Raw genomic sequence first — 23,245 nt, 5'->3', positions numbered from 1 at the left:
TACTTTGTAAAAATAGTAAAGGGTCAATATTTATTTTTAATTAGTAAACACATAATTATGGAAAATGCAATTTCTATGCCCCCATGAGAAGTATGAAACCATTCACTGCTTATTATTTGCAACATATCAGCATTTTTATTCTTACAGCCATGGAACAAATGAACAGATACTTTCATAAGACAAAGCACACTGTCTTCTATACAAAGGCTCAAGCTCCATTCACAGTATTTTACTGTCAAGAAAAATAAATACGTTCACAAGAAAGTCATGGCAAAACTATTAGTACTGAATGGCTTAAAAGTAGCATTACTTTTTCCACAGATATTTTTCATAAATCCTTTCCATTTTCCACACATTTTTTCATGATTGTACAAGCCTGAAATACAAAATTTTTAACGAAATTGTCTTCGCTTCGAGCATTTCCAGCCTTGCTGGTTTGCAAATTGATACTTATGCTTTCCAATCAAAAGATCTAGCCGAAGAGTGCAATGGACAATGGCACAATTGTCACTAATAACAAGAAGTACATTTTGTATCTAGTACAATCATCATGATAACAGTTACACCTTATTCATTGTCCACTGAACCCCTTAAACCTTTGTTAGTAATTTCAAGTTCCAATTTGTCAGCCTGAATCATGCTTAAGAGTCTACCAGGCATGGTCAATTACTGGTTATTGTATACAATTCGGAAGAAGAGAATTTTTTTCTTCATTTATAGCTCTTAATTATAACTAAATGCTAAAAGTAGGTGCCTCCAGCACCAGGCACTTTCTGTACAGTTGCATCTGGTTCAGGGAAGAAATTTTGTTGATTCTGTCTGTTAAAAAGCTTTCTACATTTTCAGGCTTTGGCTTAATTTCCAAACATACTCATCAATCATCCATTCTTTCATTAATTCTTGATCTTTGTGGATTAATTTTTATGGGTACCCCAAGACTAAACATGAATCTTAAGTTTTAAGCGTTTTTCAGAAGGCCTTGATACAGCATCGTCTAATGTAGCAGTCTTGGGTATCCAAAAAGAAGTTGATGTTGCGATTTGTCTCTTATATCAACTGTGCAAGCTCTGGCTATATCTTGTTCACACTTTGATAATCCATCTAGACAAAATGTTACAAACGTTATAAGCTATGTATATTGCACAAAGCAGGTCTCACTCAAAGGTGGTCTCACCACCAAGGAATTCACAAATTCATGAATAGCTCAAGACATTAGAGGGGTGAAGTTTAAGTTTGAGGCTTCACCCAGAAGTACTAGTACATGACATTGTAAGGTACCCAACTCAAAGTCTGGGGCATAACTATAAAGTACAAAATTAGTCTTTGATTGATGTCGACCAAAATTCATATTATAATGATTATGACTATTTCTTTGCATGAGATGCCAGTGACGTTTGATGAGAGAGAAGGAAAAACAATTGAGCTGCGACTTTAGGTGTGGTGGTCAACTTTCTCTTGTCAGATACCCACTTACGTCTTACTTGAAATATGAAGATTATCCTCATCAAACATTTTGACAATGTCTTCGAAGATTTCTTGGCACGAGAACTCCCATGCAAAAGGATGTTGACAGGAAAGTTTGAGCACAATTTGGGTCAATGATTCAAACTTTTTGGGGGGATATTGATAAAGGACTTCACAATGTATGCTAATGCCCCAAAATTTGAGTTATCCTTTTTATTTCTGGATAAGGCTGCAAACTTTTTGATCACCCCTCATATAAGTACAGGATACTGTTCAACTGACGTGTGTGAAGTAAGCTTCACAACACACTGGCAATACAGAATCAATATCATACTGACAAATTCACACAAAAACCGTGTTCTATATGCAGGGAATGATCTAAAATCTTCCACATTATTCAAGATACTCCAAAAAATACATTTCTATGAAGGAAATGTACAGCAAAATCACCTACCATTGTACAATAAATAATAAAGCACCAACATACTTAATATATACATGTATAGGGCTGAATAGCATTAAACATTGAGAAGTACTGTCAAAGTCCTGTTAGGTTAACAAAGCGTTCTATGAGGTAACACTTAATGAGAAAATGAGCCAATGTTAGTGTTCTTTGAACATCCTCTAATGAAATTAAAGTATTCAAAAACTTGTCCTTTTGGCAAACTCACACAATACTGAAAACACTTACTATGAACAGTTTTACACTTAAATCTGATTTTGCCCCAAACCAACATCTGGTATCTTGAGTGGTCAATATGGGAAAAAATATCCTAACTAATAGCATAGGCTTACTTTCATTTGAATGTAGTGCATTTCCTATAGCAAACTGCAATTCAAATTGGAGTTGTTCAAGTTGGCAAACTTGTCTGAAACAAGTCCTGATTGCTTTTATCATGTAAGTACAACGCGCCAAACACAATTGAGTCAATCATTCAGTTTGACAAATCAAATGTAAGTACACAATTTAACAACCTTGATTCGGTTCATCAAGTTAACCTCTCACCATCCGTCTTCCGTCTCCCTTAATATTAAGTCAGTCTTGCGTGCTACCGGTATGTCAAAGGTTTGGACTCAGTGGGCCAATTAGCCACAGCTCTTTGCCAACTCTGCTAACACCAAAATTCTATTTACCTTCTTGTATCATTACAGCCATCTATTGCAATAAGGCTGTTGCGTCATGCTCAAGTTACCTTCTTGAGCACAGGAATCCCATTTATGTCCCTTCCAAAAGACAGTGCAGCTTCCACTGATAGGAACCAGGAACCCTGGCCAAGTGAACTTTAAGACTGCCAACAGCTGAGCTTCAGTGACAAGCTCTATAATGGCATTTAGCCGTAAAACTCTCATGTACTCATTGTAATAGATGAAGCAGTACTTTCAGTGTTTTGAAGACAGGTAAAATTAATGAAGCCAAATTCTCATGAAGCCAACATTTTAGTGAAAGCTGCAGCTGTTAAAGCATGCTTTTCAAGTACTCTTCTCCTTCTGACTTTCAGTGAAATGTAACTGAGTCAAGAACATTATGATTTCATAACATTATGAGAGTGCTTCTGGGAAATATTTGAGTACCATCTGCAAGATTAAGATTGTCTCTTTTTTTTTTTACAGTGAGTTATCATACCGACCAGATTTCTGTCAATTCAGTTAAGACATTGTAGCAGCTTTTGATTTCAACAAAATAAGCACTGTGTTTCCACAAGCATTGCTAAATATTTTTGAATGTAAACCTAAGTTGACAGTTTGATGGTTTGGATGGAATTCACCTAATAGAACACCTGCCGTTCTCGCTCACACATAAATACTAACTGCTTACGTAAGATATTTTTCTCCACATTTAATTGACTCGGTTGGTCGAAGGTCTTCCGGGGCCAGACCAATTATAAGCTTTGGTATACCCTCAGGGGTCTTGTAGCACCATATGATGAAAATAAAATATGACTGTTCTTCTAAAGGTCACTATTACATGAAAACCGCGCTGTTCTACAAAGCTGTGATAGTCTTAGATAACATGTAAGTTAAGTTAGTCTAACAGACACAGAGAAAGTCTTGGTTTGACTGAGGAAAGAAAAGATGGCTGCCTAAAAGAGAGAACTTCAAGGAAAAGGGCAACAAGAAAACAGCCTCACTTTTACTTTTTACATCTACATGTATAACTTGCACTTTTTGAAACCTAAAACGACTGGCCATTCTGCCAAACAATAATTTAGAGACTATGGAATAAGTCTTGAATACTAACTAGTAGCCAGCACATAAATTAGCTCAGGAATATATACCTGAATTCATCTGATAGATGTTGATTTAGGCAAGACTTCACTTTACAGTCAAATCTGCCCAAGAAGACCACTCAGGGGACCAATAAAATCCAGTCTCTGTGGACAGGGTTCTTAATGCTTGTGTCAATGGGAAAAATTGTCCAAGGGACCAACAACAAGTGGTCACATTGCAGGGCTCGAAATACCACCTGCAAATGCACGTTAGTGCAGGTAAAATTGGAGCTGTGCAGGTATTTCTGGTGTCTACCTGCACCTAACCTGCACTTGTCTATGTACTGGATTTTATACATAAATGTCCCATGATGTAGGATTGTTATTAGCTGCATTGGCTGTTACCACCTACAAACTATAAAAGAAAAAAAAATACCAATGATTCCTGAACAATTTTAGTATGATCCATACTTCCCAAATTCAGAGTGGTGCAGGTAAAATTTGTCAGGTGCAGGTAATTTTAAATGTTACCTGCAACAGTACAGGTATGCAGAAAAAAGTATTTCGAGCCCTGCGTTGTATCTAGCCATTTGGTCCTTACATTGAGGTGGTCTCTTGTACAGGTTTGATGCAATAAAAGTCTTAGGGCAACATATTAGGCTATTGTCATGAGATTATTTAGATGTTTCCACAGCACGATCTCAGTAACTATAGGTTGATGACATCATCATCAAACATGACTGTGATGCTAGGCATGAAAACAGCACCCTGATCGTGATCATAGCTGGCCTGGCTGCTCGTCTGGATACACTTCATCTCTGATGACAGCGGGATCCCGTGCTCCAGATGTAAGCACAACGACTCAAACCAGTTTTCCACCTGATAGAAGTCCGGTCTGAAAGCACACATGGAAGAAATTTGTGAAAAAGGTCAACAATCGTTTTCATTTCTTCTTTTTTGCTACATAATTGGAAACCACCTTTAGGCATAAACACAACAGTTTTGTACAGTAGGTACAAGCTGTATATTAAAGCCAGACTGCAAGGCTTGATCTACTCACACCTGGATGGACCTATATTATTTTCAAGAAGTGTGGTGGGATTTTAAATGTTCTTGAGGTGTGCCTGAGTTAAAACATGGGTCTTCAAGCTGTACAAGTATATTTGATCCGAGAGGACATTCCTAACCGAAGCTAGATAATATTCAGTTTCACATGAGATGAGTGAGGAAATATGTGTGAAGTGTCTTTCCCATGGGCACAACATTGGAGCCTACTTGAGATTCGAACCTGAAACTTTTAGACCACTTTGCCACCCTTCTTACACCTTTTCATCAGAACTGCAATATAGAAAACATGCAGGACTGTAAAGCACTGTATTTGTTTAAGAATCCTCTTTTTGGTCACGTCAGCATTTGTATGAGAAATACAACATGGTGTGGCACTATATTGATATCTGAGCACTTTCTGCAGGTGACAAACAAAGAAAGTTAAACTTTCTTGCAAAAAAATAAGAGAATACTTGAATGAAATCTATTATCACCTTTTCTCTGGATCAAGTTCACAACACATGGCAGCGACCTCAAAGAATGGGGAGGGGCAGTCCTGGCAGAACTTGCTCCGGAACACTTCCACGTTCAGCCCGAAGTCGTCTGTTCTGGGGAGGTAGTCTGGGTCCGCATTCACTCTGCCGATTATCTGCAATCAGGAACATGGAGTTTGAAACAAACTGTGCACATGTCTGGTTATATGATGGTCAAACTCTGCAATACAAGGTCACAGCAAGTATGTTTTATGGAAAAAATCATTTGCAGACTCCAAATATAATGCAAGGGTGCATAAAAAACATGAAGAAAAAGAGTTCTAATGTCTTACCTATAGTATTCTATGATCTTTAAGGAAGCACATTTATGTCCTTCAAATCAAAGAAGGGTTTCTGTCCTCTTGATTACTATTATCATTGCCAATTCTCCCATTAATTCACTGTCATCTAGCCCGTTCCAGACCACTGAGCCCTGTCCCTGGTGCTGAAATGCTGCAAGTTCTTAAAGACATTGTCTGTTTGGAAATACGTGTAAAATCATCAACTGTTTCAGCAACATATTCAGTCACTAGTAAAATGTATACAGCATACTTTCTCCTCACAGAACAACAAAGCCTGATTCAGCAGAAGAAGATACAGTAACAATTCCAGTTACAACTTTGCTGAGTTCTTAGGGGGCCTGCATTCCAGTTTTCTGGCGAAAGCAACCTTTTTTCATTAGCCATTATATAGTTTGTAGAGAAAGTTTATTTCTCCCTACAATTTGTAGCAAGCTGGCCACAATTTGCATAAGTATGAAACTGCACAGGCTCTCCTACTGAATTTAGGGTAAGTCATTGGCAGGACTCAGACTCACACCCATCCCCATGCAGACCCTTATTGTTATTCTGCAACGAAAACCTTCCAAAATGTACACAATTAGTAGACCAAGCCCACAAAGATACTGATTACCAACAGCTGTGAATTCCACAAACTGAAGGCAAAAAGAATTTTGGGCAAGACCATTTTGGGATATCGGGTGACAAATGAAAAGAACTTGCCTAAAAATCCACTTTTTAATCATGTCTTGTAGCTAGGATCCATCTCAATCTCTTTATAATTCCCACGCAGCTAGTGAAAGTCTAGATGCCTTTAATTTGTAGTCTTAAAGAAACAGACTTCATTGTACACCCCCAACTCTCAAATGGAACAACCCGTGGCCTGTTTCCACGCAGAATGTACAAATCAAACTGTACTTCCTGTAAACAACATTTGAAATTACATTGCTGTGTAGACAGGAAATTAGATCATCTGATTTATATGCAAGAATGAGCTGAACATTCGTTCTATTCATTTTATTACCACTCCCACCCACGCGCACAGCTGGTGCTGTCTCATCAGGAACGTCTCCAGCTTGGATTTTTTTCTGTCACTCTCATCGTTTGGGAGCTCATCTTGTTCATTTTAGTTTAAATCTGTCACTTTAAACTAAGCTTACAAAATTGCATGTTTATCAATTCAAGTATTGATTTTTGGATCCATGGTGTGAAATCTTTGTTTGTCCCAACAAGAAAACTTTTGGGACAGGTCCTGGAGACAGCTCTGCACCAGTCTACATCACTGCCTAGGTTCTGTCTAATGGAGTTACACATTTATATAACAGTCTCTGTCACTTCCTGGCACCAAATCAACTACCTTATAAGAAAAATTACATTAACCTGACTACTTGATATAGATATTATGTAAGTGTTTCTGTTGTTATTTCAAAAGATGTCGTGATAGATAAATCTTACATGTACTTATTATATAAGACATGGATGGCGCCTTATGTAACTATTTTCAAATCATGGAACTCTTTCCCCTTTCCCTCAAAAATCTCCCAGCAACTTAGTCAATGGCCAGAACTCTTCAGTTGGCCTTACGCTGAGCAAACTCATTAAAAAGTGACTGTTTTGGACCTTACCTCACAGAGCACAATTCCATATGAGAACAGGTCCACTTTCTCATCGTAACTCTTTCCTCTGAGCATCTCCGGAGCCATCCAGTACGGGTTCCCCACCACTGTGTACCTCTTCTTCCTCTTGGGAGACCCTTTCTTAAATCTTCTCTCCGCCTTGAGATTTGGAGCTCTTAATTCTTCCTTTTCTTCCACAATTACTCTGGACAGTCCAAAGTCTGCCACCACAATTTCTTGGGTATCCTAAAGAGTATGCAAGAAAATCTCTAATAGTTTGTATTTCTCTTTAATATAACACACAATAAAGCACTATAAGTACCTTTGATAAAGTAGGAAATTATTATACTGGTATGAAGCTTTATTATATCAGTTTGTGTATTAGTGTGTACCTACATTGTAAAAAAACAAATTATGACAGGTAAGCATGGCATAAGTCCCATTTCATAGTTTTCCTTGCCAATTGTGTTGTACTTTTGCATTGGATCTGTGGCATGTGTGTTGCCTTATTGTATTTAGTATTGTGTGCATTTCTTTTTAAAATGAACAAAATTTGAAATCGGGGTATTCAAGGATATCAAGTCGACGGATGGTGGTTTCAAATTACAATGCTTTGAAAATATTGCAATTTGAAACCACCGTTTGTCGACTTGATATCGCTGCAAACCTTGTTTTAATAACAGCAGATATAAGTTACCGAACGGATAAGGTGAACTAGCATTACATTCCACATGTTCAAAATAGGATGTGTGTATTGTCTTTCTCATGAAGCCTTCTTGGGATTCAAATGTGAAACTTTTAGACCAACCCTTCTTACACCTTGAATATAACACAATTCAGTCATGTAATGCAGGCAGTACAAATAACAAATGATGCAACATGTTCAAAACTCTTCTTATAGATTTGGACAACATGCAATCATAATGCAATGCATAAAGGAGAAATAAATTTGCACAATGTTGGCTATGAAAAGTTAGATACATTCAAACAACAAGATGTACGAACGAAGAGCACACGTACATGTATCTAACAAAAACAGTCATTTACCACAGACTTGTAAATTTTGGTTTTGTAACCAAAACTTCACTTTTCTAATCATGCTGCATTTGATTCTCAGTTCATTTGCGTAATTGTGTTCACTTACTTCACTGTACAAGAAATCTTTCATATCAATCTATGACAAATGTTGAATGACTTGTGTATATATACATAGTGACACTCTGGAAATGAATGGGTATACCATTATGTCTAATTGAGCCTGTGGGAAATCCCGGCACTAAATACTGAAATAGCTATCAACCAACGGAAGCGGAAGATTGATTGGTTATAGTAAGCGTGTTAGTTACAAATGCCAAATACAGTACTTTTAAACTCTGCTGCACTTTTATTATCTCCACGAAAAATGCAGAAATACATTGTAGTTTTGGGTGTGTCTGTCTGTGTGTCTGTGTTTCCGGATTTTTGTAGTCAGCATAACTCAATAACCTCTGGATGGATTACAATGATATTTGGTATTTAGATAGGTGTTAGGAAGACAAAGGTCTATTTGTGACCTTGGTACTGCATCAGAATGTTTCCATATCTTTTGACCTGGACGTGCATGCTATGGTCTTCATTTCTTGTTTTTGTGGTTTACGTCAACCTCTTAATGGGGAATTTATGACCATGCAAACATGCATACTGTAACTACAGAATTGTTTTGACCGCAAACTTGAAATACAGCAAAACTGAGTCCCTGCAAAAATGAGCAAATTTACAGCACTTACCATCCCTGTTGCAATGTCTTTTGCATATCTTACTCTCTGGATCCAAGGCAGAGGCTCAGCCTAGAACACAGTTCCATGATAAAGTTATTGAAAGAGATGATATTCATCCAGCTAGATTCAGCTCTCATAATTTCACCAGGTGCCAAAATACCACCACATCAAAAAAACAAACATTGTTATAGACGCCCTCTCAATATTAGACTGAAACTTCTCCCTAAGTCAGAAATGACATGGTTGAGATCTAGACCTGCTCAAATGTTCACTTAGAGTGAGTACTAACTGACCAAATAAGAGAAGCAGATGTTACAAACTTCTTGAGAAATTCTCTTCCCCATCTAAACTGGAATGATTTCGATCCACTCACACCGGGAAGAACCAACACAATAAGCCACAGTAACAAAATGCAAGCAATTGTATTTTTCTCACCATGTCTTTAAGTTTATCTTTCAGAGTTCCTCCATCGATGTACTCCGTGACAAGGTTGAGTTTCTTTCCTTTATATAAAACCCCAATAAATCTGAGAACATTGGGATGGTGAAGACACCTCATCACTTTAACCTGAAATGACAGATATAAAAACAAAAGTCAGAAAACAATAATCAAAAAGCAATCAAACTGCAGGATTAATGATCCTGCATTTGAACATACATCATTAGACACAGTAGTAGTTGTAGGCATTTTAACAAGTCTTGTAGGACTATGACACAAGAGATATCATTAGACACAATATGCTGGAGAAAAAGACAAAGGTATCGTAGCAATTTTGAGCTAATAAAGCTAATTGTAAGTCCAGGTATTCATAATGCATAGGCATTATCTCTTACTAACGGTAACTGCCTGATGTTCCCTTGTACTAACTGTTATGCGTCATGAATTTTCTGGTGCTAGAACGTGTCTATGCAGTCCACCTAGCCTGTTAACCTGTTTCTGGTACTTATTTAGCACCAAGGACAGGCCTGCGACACTCCCTGCTTCTGTCTATTACATGTACATTACATGTAACATTAACCTCATTTGCAACATTGGAAAGTACTCTGCATAAGCAGAGCCATTCTCTGTTGCTGACTGTAACTCTCTGCTGCTACAATTACCAATTGCTACTCTTCATTAAGTTTCCAATGCTGCAATGTGTCTTACAAGTTGTTATTCAGCACCAAGGACAGGTCTGTGACACTGTCTGCTTCTGTCTATTTCATGGATGTTTCATGTAATTTTCATTTGCAACATTAGTTCTACATGTCACTGTGCCAACATCGGAAGAATAATGCCTCAGTTATCTTTGAAAGTTTGATAGGCAACAATCACTTACCTCCTTAAGAAAGTTTTTCTGAGCCTCTTCATCAAACTTGACCAGTTCCTTCATGACCATGACCTCCCCAGTCTCCCTGTGTGTGACCTTGAAAGGAAAACAGGATTGTGACCTTGAGATGAAGGACAAAATTTTGTACACAAGTTTGAAAGGTAGAATATAACATCATAATTCTACCAGATGCCACGATACTGCCACATGACACGTACCAAGAGAGGTAAGTACACTCCAGATATTTAGGTGTTCAAGACAATCTTGAGAAGGCTTCTAAGCAATTTTTTATGTGGCAATGGTTTGGCATCTGGTGGAATTATGAGAGTTGATGTTATGTTGACAACGCATAATACATGCTTTTTAAATATTCACATTTTTACTAAGATTTCAAAAGTTTATATATCAATTTAACGATATGTACCTTGATAGCTTGTCCAAAGAAGCCCTTGCCAAGCACCTCCCCATGCACCAAGTCACAAGGACGGAAAATTCTGGTGTTGGTTTTGTGCGGTTTGAATGACTCTGATCTGTTCAGCTCTCTTCTCATTGGAGACAGGGTCCTGCTGCCTCGGTAGTTTATCTCTGGAGAGCCACTGTGTAGAACATATAAATACAATAACTGTAAATTCATCAATTTGGGTGAGACATTGATTTTTCAGAAGGCAAAGTTTTTGTGATGTTGCAAGATTGCAGTTGAAACTATTCTATAGCACAGTGGTAATATATTGTTATGCATATTCCAAGTGTATAATAAAACATTAAATTCAAGATTGACAGTACATGTAGTTGCCTTGTAGCTAACCAACATGAATGAATTTTCATCCTCCCTTTTATCAACACAAACAAAACAAGATCACATTAGGCTCCATGGATCAAGGATATTTCACAATATATAGTATAAACAGGAACTTGTTGCCACCAAGTACAGTATATATAGGAGCCTCCTCACTAACGTTATTTAGATAGCTTAAGATTCAAACAATGCTTGCTGCTAATGTTAGATATACGAAGGTTGTGTGTGACAGGCCATTCAGTACAATAAAACCCGCTGCTGCCATGACACTCGCCTACAAAGCTGGTGTGTTACATTAATGGTTGGTTATACCAGCTGTACAGATACTGATGCTGGTGTGTTATGCCAAAGGTCAGTTACTGACTAAGTATACCAGCTATACAGATACAGATACAACAGGGACAGTACTCACGGCATTGACATTGTTCTCTCTAGCGACCGTCTTTTCTTCCCCTCCACCTCCGGACTGGAACACTGGCTCTCGCTGTACGACTTGGTGAGTTTGGTTCTCTGTAAGGGGGAGGTGGGCGCCGAACAGTATCCCTCGGACGAGCCATCCTGCTCTCGGTAGTGAGGATCGTGTTCCACTGTAAGCTGTAGCGGCTGGGAAGTCTGTTGGATAATGCTCTCAACCTGCATAGAAAACAACAACAATTTATAAAAATCATCATATAGTAGAGTGGACTCATTCCTCAGATAACCAACATCTATCGCACTACAGTCATCCTTCAGTAAGACATCTGGAGCCACATAGTTCAAGTTTCTGAACCTTTATTCAGCCTGCCAAACCGGTTTTGTTGCGTACAACTTCTTCAGTGGCTAGAGGCTAAATGACAAAGTTCCTGAAGCTCGCACTTTTATATCTTTCCAGTGCATAATGCTCTAGTATCTATCCAGCGCATCAATTTCATTTATAAAAAAAACATATTTCACAGGAAAATTAAAGAAACTTTTAGGCTTTAGAAATTTGTAGAGGATACAGGACCATCATGATGCTTTTTCAATCTGTACAATTTATTCATGTCACTCTTGGATTGACTTCTTTACAAATGGGAGACCACCGGGTGACCCGGAAGCTGCAATGTTCTTCCTTGTCAATAAATCATTCATTCATTCCTTCATTTTTTATTCATTCACCCTTAGCTCTCACATTCCTTAGTCTGGCTAGCATCATGATCACAATCTGTTCATGTTGAGGTTGCAATCTCTACTGGTATGATCGACAAATCTGCCGGATTGCTATCTCTACCCAGGCATATATTTGAAGATTTGTTATTTCTAACACATACATTCATTCCCAAAAATCCGAATTCCATACCTCGTCCCATGTGGCAGACTTGATGGGTGTACCGTTGACTTCCAGAATGCGATCCCCTGGCTGGAGATGAAGATCAGGGCTCAGGGGGTCTACCCTGCAAGAGAGCCAATAGATAATGGACATATTAACCTTCCTTACTCCACAACCAATAGAGAACTGGTACCAAAATGACTAAGTGTACTAAAGCCTTTAAGGTTGAGCCAACAATCGGATCGATTTTACCATATAGAGCATGACAACCATTTTCTTACTGTGCTAAATATGAATTTCTTCAATATGATCATGCCACATGCATCTACTCTTACATTATGCAGCTCACTCTATACTTAAACTTTTCTGCTGTCTTTGTCAGAAGCAGAAATTAGCAGTCAACAGTTACTGTAATTTTGCTTTCAAGTTGGTGATTTTTTGTTTCAAATGCAAACGTAAAACTGGTGTTTCAACTACAATACTGTATGTAACTAAAGTGCTATTGACTGTGAACTAAAGAACACCATGAACACTATATTTTCATATAATGTGACCGCAGAATTAAATTATGGCAAACTTAATGGCATGTACAGTACGTACTCCTTCACACGAAGGCTCTTCCTTCGACCTTCTGTTTTCTCGTAGGAGAATCTCTTGCTGCCGTCTGGAGTGGGCTGGACCTCCACGAGTGAGACCGTGTGGGGGATGTGATTAGTTGGAGACTTCTGTTGATTGGTCGGTGTGATGATGAGATGTCTATAGCAGGGCCCGCTGCAAGGGGATCACACATGAAGTACCATACAATATCCAAGCAAAATTTGTTCTCTGGGAAAATTACCCTCCACGAGTGACACCGTGTGAGGGATGTGATTAGTTGGAGACTTCTGGTGATTGGTCGGTGTGATGATGAGATGTCTGTAGCAGGGCCCGCTGTAAAGGGGATCACACATGAAGTACAATACAAAACCCAAGCAAAATTTGTTCTGTTGGAAAATCACGCTCTCTGTTTTTCATAACATTTTCCTTCACAAAAGGGAAACATATTGTTTTTTTTTTCATTCCTACTTCTTGGTTTTCCTCCTCAAACAAATAAAGTCAATGACCAGGACTAGAGGGCTGTCACCTAGGCAACTGATTAAGTAACAGACACCTTGTGGTGTTTGATTACATAATGTAGCAAGTGGCAGGACAGAGCTGGGTTGGCTGAATGTATCTGAATATTACCCAGAACAAACAGAGCAGTACAGTTGTTTGTTTGGCATGTTAGGCAAATGTTTGAATTTTTTCTCATGTTGTATTTCTATGTTTTGAAGGTGGGGAAGGCTATGGGATGGATCTATCATAAGCTATCTCACGGTGACAAGATTATTTCAAACTCCAACTTACCAGTACAACTTGGATCTCTCCACCAGTGCGTACGTGTCGCCATCACCGATGTAGATGCTACAGTTCATGCACAAGAAGCACTCTGGGTGGTACTTGTGCTCACCAGCGGCCTGGAATAACAGACACAGATACTGTTTAGTAATAACACAGTGATTCTGCTTAGCAATGAGTAGAATGGGGCAAGGCATACTGCAACCTAACACCACAAGAACTCTTCACACTCATAACAATATCCTTTTGATGACAGTACATTAAGAGTGTTACCTGTTGCATGACAACATATATCTTTGAAAGGACAAAGTTTTGCAATCTCATATTACTTTGATTCTTCTGACACTGCATATCAGTATAACAAACTAGCCTTGTCACCATCTCGATAATGAATAATCATTGCAATCTAAATCATTCTTACTCCTATGCACTTCTGCAAATTCCTATAAGAATTTACTAGATAGTTTTTGCATCAGTGACTTTGCAAACCAGTACAACAAACTATCCTGTAAACATCTAAATTGCTATAAAATTGCTATCAAAATTTAAAAATTACAAGTTTTTTTCAACAAATCTTTTATTACACAACAGATGCTTACTCCCATGTATTCCCGCAATTTTCTGTAAGTATTTTGCTATATAGTTTTTGCATCAGTGACTTTACAGAATCAAGGGGAGAAAATAGGCTGCTATGTCAATACAGGAAAACCTTGGTTAGGTTTCCCATGCCTTTTCAGTAAACACTCGAACAATACACTGTACTCTTACCCTGGAAATACACCCCACACCACATACCACAAACTGAAAACCTAAGAGTCACAGCCCTTCAATTGTTACAGTGTGTTTAATCTGAGTGCACCCTCCAATTAGAATTACTCAATTAATTAGTGATAACAATCAAATAACAGGCAGAGTAGGAAATTTAATCCTTCAAATGAATAGAAGATGATATCACGTAAATGAGTTGCTGTCTCAATTTCCTTGTTACATGATATTTTACGTTAATATTGGCTCGCACACTACACCCACTGCATTCCTTTGTGTTGAGGAAAACATTCTTGTATTAAGGTGTTGTACAATGGTCTGTTACAAAACAGTGTTCCCGTTAAGCAACTTAATGACAGCATGAATTGCAAGGAACATAAGGTGTTAGGTAAAGGAAGGAAGTTGTCTGAATTCTGGTATTTCACAAAACAATTGCTCCAAACGAAAGACTGTCCTATATATGAATCTACCTGACACTTCTAGACAACATGATACCTGGTACCAGTGTGGAAATACTAGGCGCTTTCTTTAATGGGCCGTCAACCCATAATAACACTACATGTGAGAGGGACCAGGATTTTCCCACTTAGCCGTTTACACAACAATTGATGCAGACGTCACAAACAGATTGCATTTCCAAATCCATGTCCTCTAACTACAGCAAAAGTGGAAGGTTGAATAACGATGGGCTCCATTTAACTTCAAGTTGCATCTCTCAAAAATGGGACAAGGCTGATTGACTTCTATTTTCAGTTAGATGATGGCCAATTGCTTGCACCAGTATAGCATATAGTTTCTGACTGGCAAACACTGAGATTTCTAATTTAAGATTTCTATCGGCATTCGGTGATCAGTCGTTTGTAATACTAATACTAAGTCATTGACAGATTGGGAAGACCTCTCTGTATATACCCATATGTCAGCCAAACTGGAAAATGAATAAAAACCTGACTGTCCACATTTTTCATGTGACAACAGGTCTTACAAATTGTTTTTCAATCATACCAGGCTACAGGGCATTCTGTTCTCCACAGCTTGTGCATCTTAGCATAACGAGCCATCACGCTATTTACTTCTGGCAACCATGCTAAATTGAGGACCATTACGCTTACTTTCAACTAGTGTAATGGTTCTATGCTAGGCATTCACTTCTGTTATAATGTCAGATCAATGTAAAAAATGGTATGACCATCCAAACTGACATAAAAAATAACTCCTAATTACATGAGGTCTAAAAAGGAATTAAGACACCCTCTCCTCGCATGGGCACTCGTCCTTAGAAAACCAACTTTCTAATTTTACCTTACATTTTCAAAATCTTCTCACCGTGAAAGGACCCGTGAAGACCCCCTTCCACACCTGGTCCCTTTGTTGGTCTCTAATCTTTCTTGAATTAAAAGAAAATTCCTGACTAGAATCCTGCACAAATGTACCAAACTGTGATTCAAATTACTATATTGCCTATACTGATAAAAACTAGTGTAACCATAAAACTAAGCTACCTTGTCCCCTTATTAAACGACCTGGAGGTCAAGGGACTAGGTATGCAGGTAGGCAAAACCAAGATGGCCACCTGTGACCAAGATGGCTACCATTTGTCACGTACCATAATGGGCCCGGTGATGACCTGTGCACAGCCATGGCACGCCTGGCCAAACCTGGCCCAGTAGTCCCTCCTACAGTACAGGTACCCATCCTTCTCAAAGTACCAGGTCGTCAGAATCAGGTTACACACCGAGCACCTGGAATAAACATCAATATAGATATAATGTTAACGCTAGTTAACCTTTATCCGCGGGGTAAACTTTATCCGTTGTTTTAAAAAAATGGGTATTTTGGGATGTCAATGTGACGGACGGTGGTTTTAAATTGGTAAACAAGCTGTATTTTAAAAATATTGCACTTTCAAACCACTGTCCATGCACTTGGTATCCCTAAACACCCCCTGGTTTTAAAACAACGGATATAGGTTACGGATAAAGGTGAACTAGCGTTATCATTCTGTTATTGTCTTAGAGTATCAATGATGTGTATACATCATAATGCAGTCAAACCTGGATATCACTTAAGGGACAGAGAAAAATTGAAGAACAGGTGGTTGCTGAGTACAGGGTGTGATTAATTATGTATAATATTATGTAAAAATTAAAAGAATGGTGCTGTTTTTAATTAAATGTCACTAATGTTAGTAGAGATAGTTGCCTTGACCAGGTGGTTGCCCAACCAAGTTTGACTCACCGTCACAGTGTATAAAACATGGTTTGAGCTTCCCATAGTTTCTATCAACAAGTACAATGTATCTGATATCATCATCGTAACATTTTCTCAGAATAATGATGAAGTGTATTATACATCATAACATATGAATGTAGTACGAATGCCATGTTGGCAGTTTTTTGCGTAGTTTTGATCCTAGGGAAGATATAGGATATTAGCTGGTACATTTCCAAAGTACTTTTAGCATAAGTGTTTGTTGAATGTGGGTAATGTAACTGAATGAAAAAAATACTGTAGATAAATTATAAATATGATGTATGACCATGATTAATTCATCTCCCAATGATTGATAACATGCTTACTCGTATGTTTCAAATTATGCTCCGGAAGATCACATTTTTGTATTGCCGGTTCCCTTGACAACACATCCTGTCAATTAACCAATTTGTACAGGAGATTGATAGTGCAACTTGCACCAGAAATTGACATTTTGTCAAGGAGCCAACGGCGCAGATCAATAAGAATGACGTTATAGCGAGACCGTGGGGTCAGAGTGGCTATAGAGACCACTTTGCATCAATTGCTTTCTCCGTCACAATTCTTACCATTCAAACAACATTCTATAGGTAAAGGTAACACTAGGTCACATATATGGGCACAGAATAACCTACATGTATATCCATTTTTTGCGGGGCTTTCTCCCTCGTAATTCAAGCAACATTCTTACTTTTTATAGGTAAAGGTAACACTAGGTCACATGTAGCAACTGAGTAACCTAGACATATATATCCATTGTAGGACTGTCTCCAAGACCCGTTACTCAGTTGTGGGACGGAAATTTGCTTGCTGGGATGGACAAAAATTTCACTCCTTCCGTCCAAAAAATCTGAATTTCATCATGAATAAATTTGATAGAATTGTATTTTCGTAAGGATAAAAGGGCAGATTTAACAACGAAAATCAACAACACAGGAGCCCCCACACTTGTGGGACAGAAAGAAATTGAAAGCTGGAGACAGCCCTGATCCATTGTTTTTATATTTTAAAAACAAGGTATTTGGATCAAGTCGACAGACGGTGATCTCCAAACTGCAATATTTTCAAAAATTGAAATTATAGCATAAAAGTGCAATACCATTATTATCTAATGGGGCACCAATGTATTCTAAATTGCTGTTTACTTTGACAATTACTAGTATGCATCAACTTATTTGTAAATTGTGGCTGACGTTATATAATTATAAGGCATATCGCTGACAGGTGTTACACTAAAATTGTCCTTATCAACTATAAGCCTTTTGAGAAAACACAACCAAATGTGACATAGGGTCAAGAAATATTCAGCAATATATTACATGTGTACTTAAGATAGCTTGCATTTTTTCTCGTTGGATAAATATTCTATTCTTTATATCTTGCTTTTTATTTCATTTGGTCATTAGGTCATTCAGCTTGAATGTCATTATGAGTATTGAAATTATCAAATTTGCCTCCAAAACATTGTCTCCCTGGGTAAAGGATATGAGACAAGGATTAAGTTAACTTTATCTAGAATATGAAGATTTCATTAGGAAATATAATATAAAGTGTTGGCATATGTCTTAAAAATGCATTACGTGTAACGTTAGTCCCAATTTGATCAAGATTAACAAAGTCATGATACTGACGATAGATGTCCGTCTCTGTCCTTCAAAAACAATCTCCGGAAAATGCTATCATGCTAATTTAGACTTCCTAATCAAAATTCTGAAGGCGGTGTTATCTCCCTGGCTGACAAGGAAAGGTTGATTGCAATTTGCTCACACAGACAGATTTATACTGTACGTGTGACTCCACTTCTGTAATTTGTCTGGCTCTGAATACCCGATGCTCGGCAAGAAATCAACCCGAGGGCAGAAACTGTTCACTGGTGCCGTGCCCAGGGTTCAAACTTAGGATACCTGTTGTCGCTGTCAAGCTGTTTTTCCAAGCCTTCATTGCCTACTAGTACTAAGTCTTGCATTTTTAGTTTTTTTTTCCCAAGCCGTGTCTAAAGGCAAGTTTTGATAAAAAAACTACTTTATTTTAAGTTGCTAATTTATTAGTAATTATCATAACAACAGTTACTGTCAAATTGCTCAAAAAGGAATTTTTAAGACATTTTTTTTTTGTGAACCTTGAAATTTTCCACAAATTCATAACACTGCAATTACTGGTATGTGTTTTCCATGAATTACTACAGTACTATGGAATTGTTTCAACCAAGCACTTAAGACAAAAACCTCCTTCTATCGCGATCTTAAGTCCCTGCAAAAATAAATCAATAATCAGCACTCTTCCTTAGAAGCTTTAAAGGGTCATTTTGGAATTTTACAGCTACTGTTATCTTTAGCCATCTGTTCGCTAAGCGATTGTACAGGCCGTTATGTCTCATATTTACGACCAAACTCTTCTAGATGGAAGAGTCAATAATCAATATATTATCATGTGCCAAAGACAAATGACGACTCTTCCTCCTACGCCATCTCAAAAGATTCAAGCTTCCCGTACCTGACCTGGTCACTGTCTACATAACATACGTGCGTCCGCTGTGTGAGTATGCCTGCCCCGTCTGGAGTCCTGGCCTTACGTCGACCCAAACAGCCCAGATAGAGAGCATTCAGCGTCGCGCCTGTCGAGTTATCCTCGGTACAAGCTACTCAAAGTACTCGGAAGCATGTGACCTACTAGGACTACCCACACTCCAGCAACGACGGGAACAGCTTACTAAGAAGTTCGGCTCCACCTTGTTGCAATCAACAACATTCCGACAATGGCTCCCACCAACCCGAGGTGAGACCAGTGGACGGTGTACCAGATCTCACAACAAACTGAACACTATCCATGCCAGGACGGAGAGGTATAAGAGCAGTACCATTCCGCACATCGTCCGACTACTGAACTCATGAACTGTGCCGTTTTTAACTTATCTGTCGATTTTACCGGTCAACCGAATCTGTATATAAATCTGTATATATTTTAATACGTTTGATTTCTGTAAACGATTTTAATTGTCCTCGTTATGTTGTCCATGTTACATCTATCTATGTTAGTACATGAGCAATTCAGGGCCAATTTCTGAGTCCTGCGAATCTGTACTTTTAATGGACCCAATAAACCATTATTATTATAAATGAGACAGCACTGCCCTTGCTGATACAGATGGGGATGTTTAAACGGTAGCTACCATACCATGTAGCTGGCATACATCTCAACAAATAGTAAAATGTTGCGAACTCACCGAGAAACATAATAAAACCCTATATACCAACTCTGCCCATGGCTAATCAGTCCAACTCAGCCTTAACCAAAACGCAGTCCTTATACTATAGCTGCCTGACCCCAACCACAAACCTAACCCTAAGCCTGGCCCAGTACTAGTAATGACCAGGGTGTTAGACTGAGTTGACTGGGCCGAGTTGGTGAAGCACTAATAATTCATCCTTATCCCTACTTCTACTTGTAGTATTGCTGATTTATCATCACTAACACTAGTTCACCTTTATCCGCGGGACGACCTATATCCTTTGTTTTTAGGGCTTTGTTTACAGGATATTTCAGGGGATGGATATCAAGTTGACGAACGCTGGTTTCTGGCAAAATTTAAAAAATGCAGAAGTTTGAAACCGCTGTCAGTTGACGTGATAACCCTCAATACCCCATTGCTTAGAATACTTCGGATATAGGTGAACTAACGTTATAATTATTAAGTATACTATATGCATTTTTGTTGCCTTGAACAATTTTCTAAAGATCTATTTCTACATCAAGCAAGAAAATGGAATGGACGTTAAAAGATAAAACCCTAGCTGTACTTCCTGAGTGGCGTAACCTATAAACTACCCTTTGGAGGCCATGACCCTCTAAAATGGCCAGTCACAAATGGGTTTAACCATTTGCAATGGTTCTGCATTTGCATTTGCAGTGCTACATTAGCTACAGTTGCTCTTCTTGTAGATAAATCAACATTGAAGTTTTTTTTTTTTGGGGTGGGGGTGGGGGGATCTAAATATTGAATTATCTAAATCTTTAAGTTTAACATAGCCAAATTAGTTAAGCTGAATGTTTCTACACTGGCAATTCTGTGATTCAAGATAATAAGTCTGTGACAGTGGTTTTCAGATAAAATTCTAGGCTCAGTTTTGTTTCTGCTTAAGATCACCGGTTGTTTTGCATAAAAACATTTCATTTGGGTCTCTACAGTATGGCTCAACGTTTTTCAGTCCTCGTGCGAAATCGAAAATGTGATGACGTCTGGGCAAAAACCTACGAAGACTGCTTTCGCATTAAATCACAAGCACATGAAACAAATCATATGGCCTCATAAATCTATAGATAGTACTAGAAGTACCTGTATCTTGCTGAAGGAGACGCCCTTCGACAGCGAGCGAGAATCATGTCTTCACTTCTACTGTTTTCTTATAACACAATAAAATATTATCTCTGCATAATGCATTACACTATGGCTGGTACACGCCATAGCCAGTTTATTTTAGAAGGACAGATCATCTCATTTTTGTAGTTTCAGTGGGGAGTTTTTTAATGTCTAAAAATGAAAAGATCTAATCCTTGGTATAAACGTTTATATTATTTCACAGAATTGGGCAGCATTTGCTGGCCTTATTGCTGAATCAATACATGATTTACAGGGATAAATGTTAATGTGTTTAATAAAAAAATTTCTTTATCACCACCCCTGTTGGAAACATAATCTTATGACCCAACATGTTTTAAAATATTGATGATGAAAGAGATATTTCGTGTCCGGTCTACTGCAAAATGGATTTGTTCTGCATTTTGCAAAATCTACTGGTAAAGTGGTGGCAAGAGTCACTGAGATCAGTAGTAAAAAATCTGCCTTTCTTCATTTCCAAACTACTTGTTGTATCTCCCAAGGAATTCTAAATTTCATATTGGACTTGAATACATGACATTCTGTTGTTGGAAGTTACCACTTAGAATAGCAAATATTACTGTAACTGTAGTTTGGGAATTTGTTACCAACAATGGACTGAATTTTGAACAAATCTCTGCAATTTTCCAATATACCTGTAATTGACATCTTCTTATAGAATGGACTTAAATGAGAGTGGCAAGTTATAAGAGTGGAAGTGACTGAATTTCCCTTCATCAAAAATATCTGAAGACTTAAATTAACATTTAAACTCTCTACTGTCCAGTATTGTTATACCGTCTCCTTTGTCTGGAGGCCCAATACAGCTTGTAACGGAATTCCTACACAATGTTGCTACGTTCTCTAAATCCAAGCTAAATATACAGAAGCCCGAGTCAATATTTAGAAAGTGACATCAGCGAGAACGGAGTGATGTCATCTGGCGGGACCCTTGTTGACATTTCACTTCCGGGTTGCCCACGCCTCTCATATGTCGGCATGTATACCAACTCGAAGATACAATAGATCACATTTCGGCGTGCATATTTTTCCCACGCAGTGTTGAATATCTTAGATTTCTTCACATTTCTTTTAATAATGAATGGACCATGAGTTAAAGATGCGTGCGTCCGTTGCCCTGCACAACAATTCAATCCACCTGACCATCATTTTGGACACGTGCCAGAAAATAGCAGTCAAGATTTCATCGAAAAATAACAACGTAATCTATCTGTTTGCTATGTTTGCACTGACTATGTAGGCATTCAATCCTTCTTCTTTATTTTCAAAGAAGAAATGTTATTGTTAAATGCGTTCAGAAAATCGCGATGTTTATCAAAACATCTGCTGTCGATTTGATATCGAAAACCGGAAGGGAAAATCGGAACATACACTTATCATCATGATCACGTCCCCTCCCTCCCTCTCGCCAGCGCTCTCGCGTACACACAAACCGCTAGATCTAATTTAGCCAGACCTCTCTAGGCCTCGGCGTGTCAGCGTCAATTTACTCGTTACCAATTCGTGAAAAACAAACGGAGGGTTGTTCTTGCCTGAAACAGCTGGCATGCCACTCGCCGTTGAGAGCCTCTAGAATCGGTTCGTTGACGATGGGATATCGGCAGCCCGCACAGCAGAGTAGGGGACCTGTGGGAGGAAAAACACAATTAAAACATTTTGTCAACTCCTACGATTAAAATTCCAGAGCAACACAAACCAAAAGATCTTAGGAACATGGTAAGAAAGAGCTAGAATCGTACGGTACCTTGCTCGCACATGTTTTGCCAGCTGCCCTACTGCAGAACCAGTCTGACTGTACTGAGCGTTTCACAAACATTCCCTCGGCCCAATTAAATCCCGAGCATGCGTGATGCCACGCCCGCGTTTGATTGGTCGATCGCGTTAGATTCATCCAACCTGTTATCGACTTCAACAACAATGCATTGTTTGAAGTGATCTTTGACCCTACGTGACGCGCTCTTGGATCAGGAGCTCGACATAACAACTTTGTCGTGATACAGCAAAGTAGCGGCTGCAATGAAAAGAAGTGACCTCAGCTAACCCTCAATTGATCTTGAGAATTTCTTGGCGGATTTGTCAATGCACTGAAGCTTCGCCTAGCCTGGGTACCATCCGATTTCTGCCTGGGCTCCTTCCACTCGCTTAGGGTAGCGACTAGC

The 23,245-nt window shown here is 38.5% G+C and overlaps 1 protein-coding gene across 1 annotated transcript; it reads right to left on the bottom strand.

Moving 5' to 3' along the window:
• Positions 1–115: 115 nt before the first annotated feature.
• LOC118426119 (LIM domain kinase 1-like) lies at positions 116–23,008 on the bottom strand. Its single transcript, XM_035835377.1, is given in 17 exon segments — positions 116–870; positions 1,279–1,301; positions 4,381–4,566; positions 5,213–5,367; positions 7,155–7,391; positions 7,954–7,964; positions 8,788–8,971; positions 9,338–9,469; positions 10,221–10,307; positions 10,636–10,807; positions 11,420–11,640; positions 12,326–12,419; positions 12,896–13,225; positions 13,682–13,791; positions 16,044–16,179; positions 22,619–22,712; positions 22,831–23,008. Coding segments are annotated over 17 exon segments (2,322 nt in total). The 5' UTR covers positions 22,844–23,008; the 3' UTR covers positions 116–733.
• Between the last annotated feature and the right edge of the window lie 237 nt (positions 23,009–23,245).

The sequence above is a fragment of the Branchiostoma floridae genome, chromosome 11 (assembly GCF_000003815.2).
Source record: "Branchiostoma floridae strain S238N-H82 chromosome 11, Bfl_VNyyK, whole genome shotgun sequence".
Taxonomy (NCBI): Eukaryota; Metazoa; Chordata; class Leptocardii; order Amphioxiformes; family Branchiostomatidae; genus Branchiostoma; species Branchiostoma floridae.
Note: the sequence above shows the minus strand (reverse complement) of the source record. Positions and strands in the feature narration are given on the sequence as shown.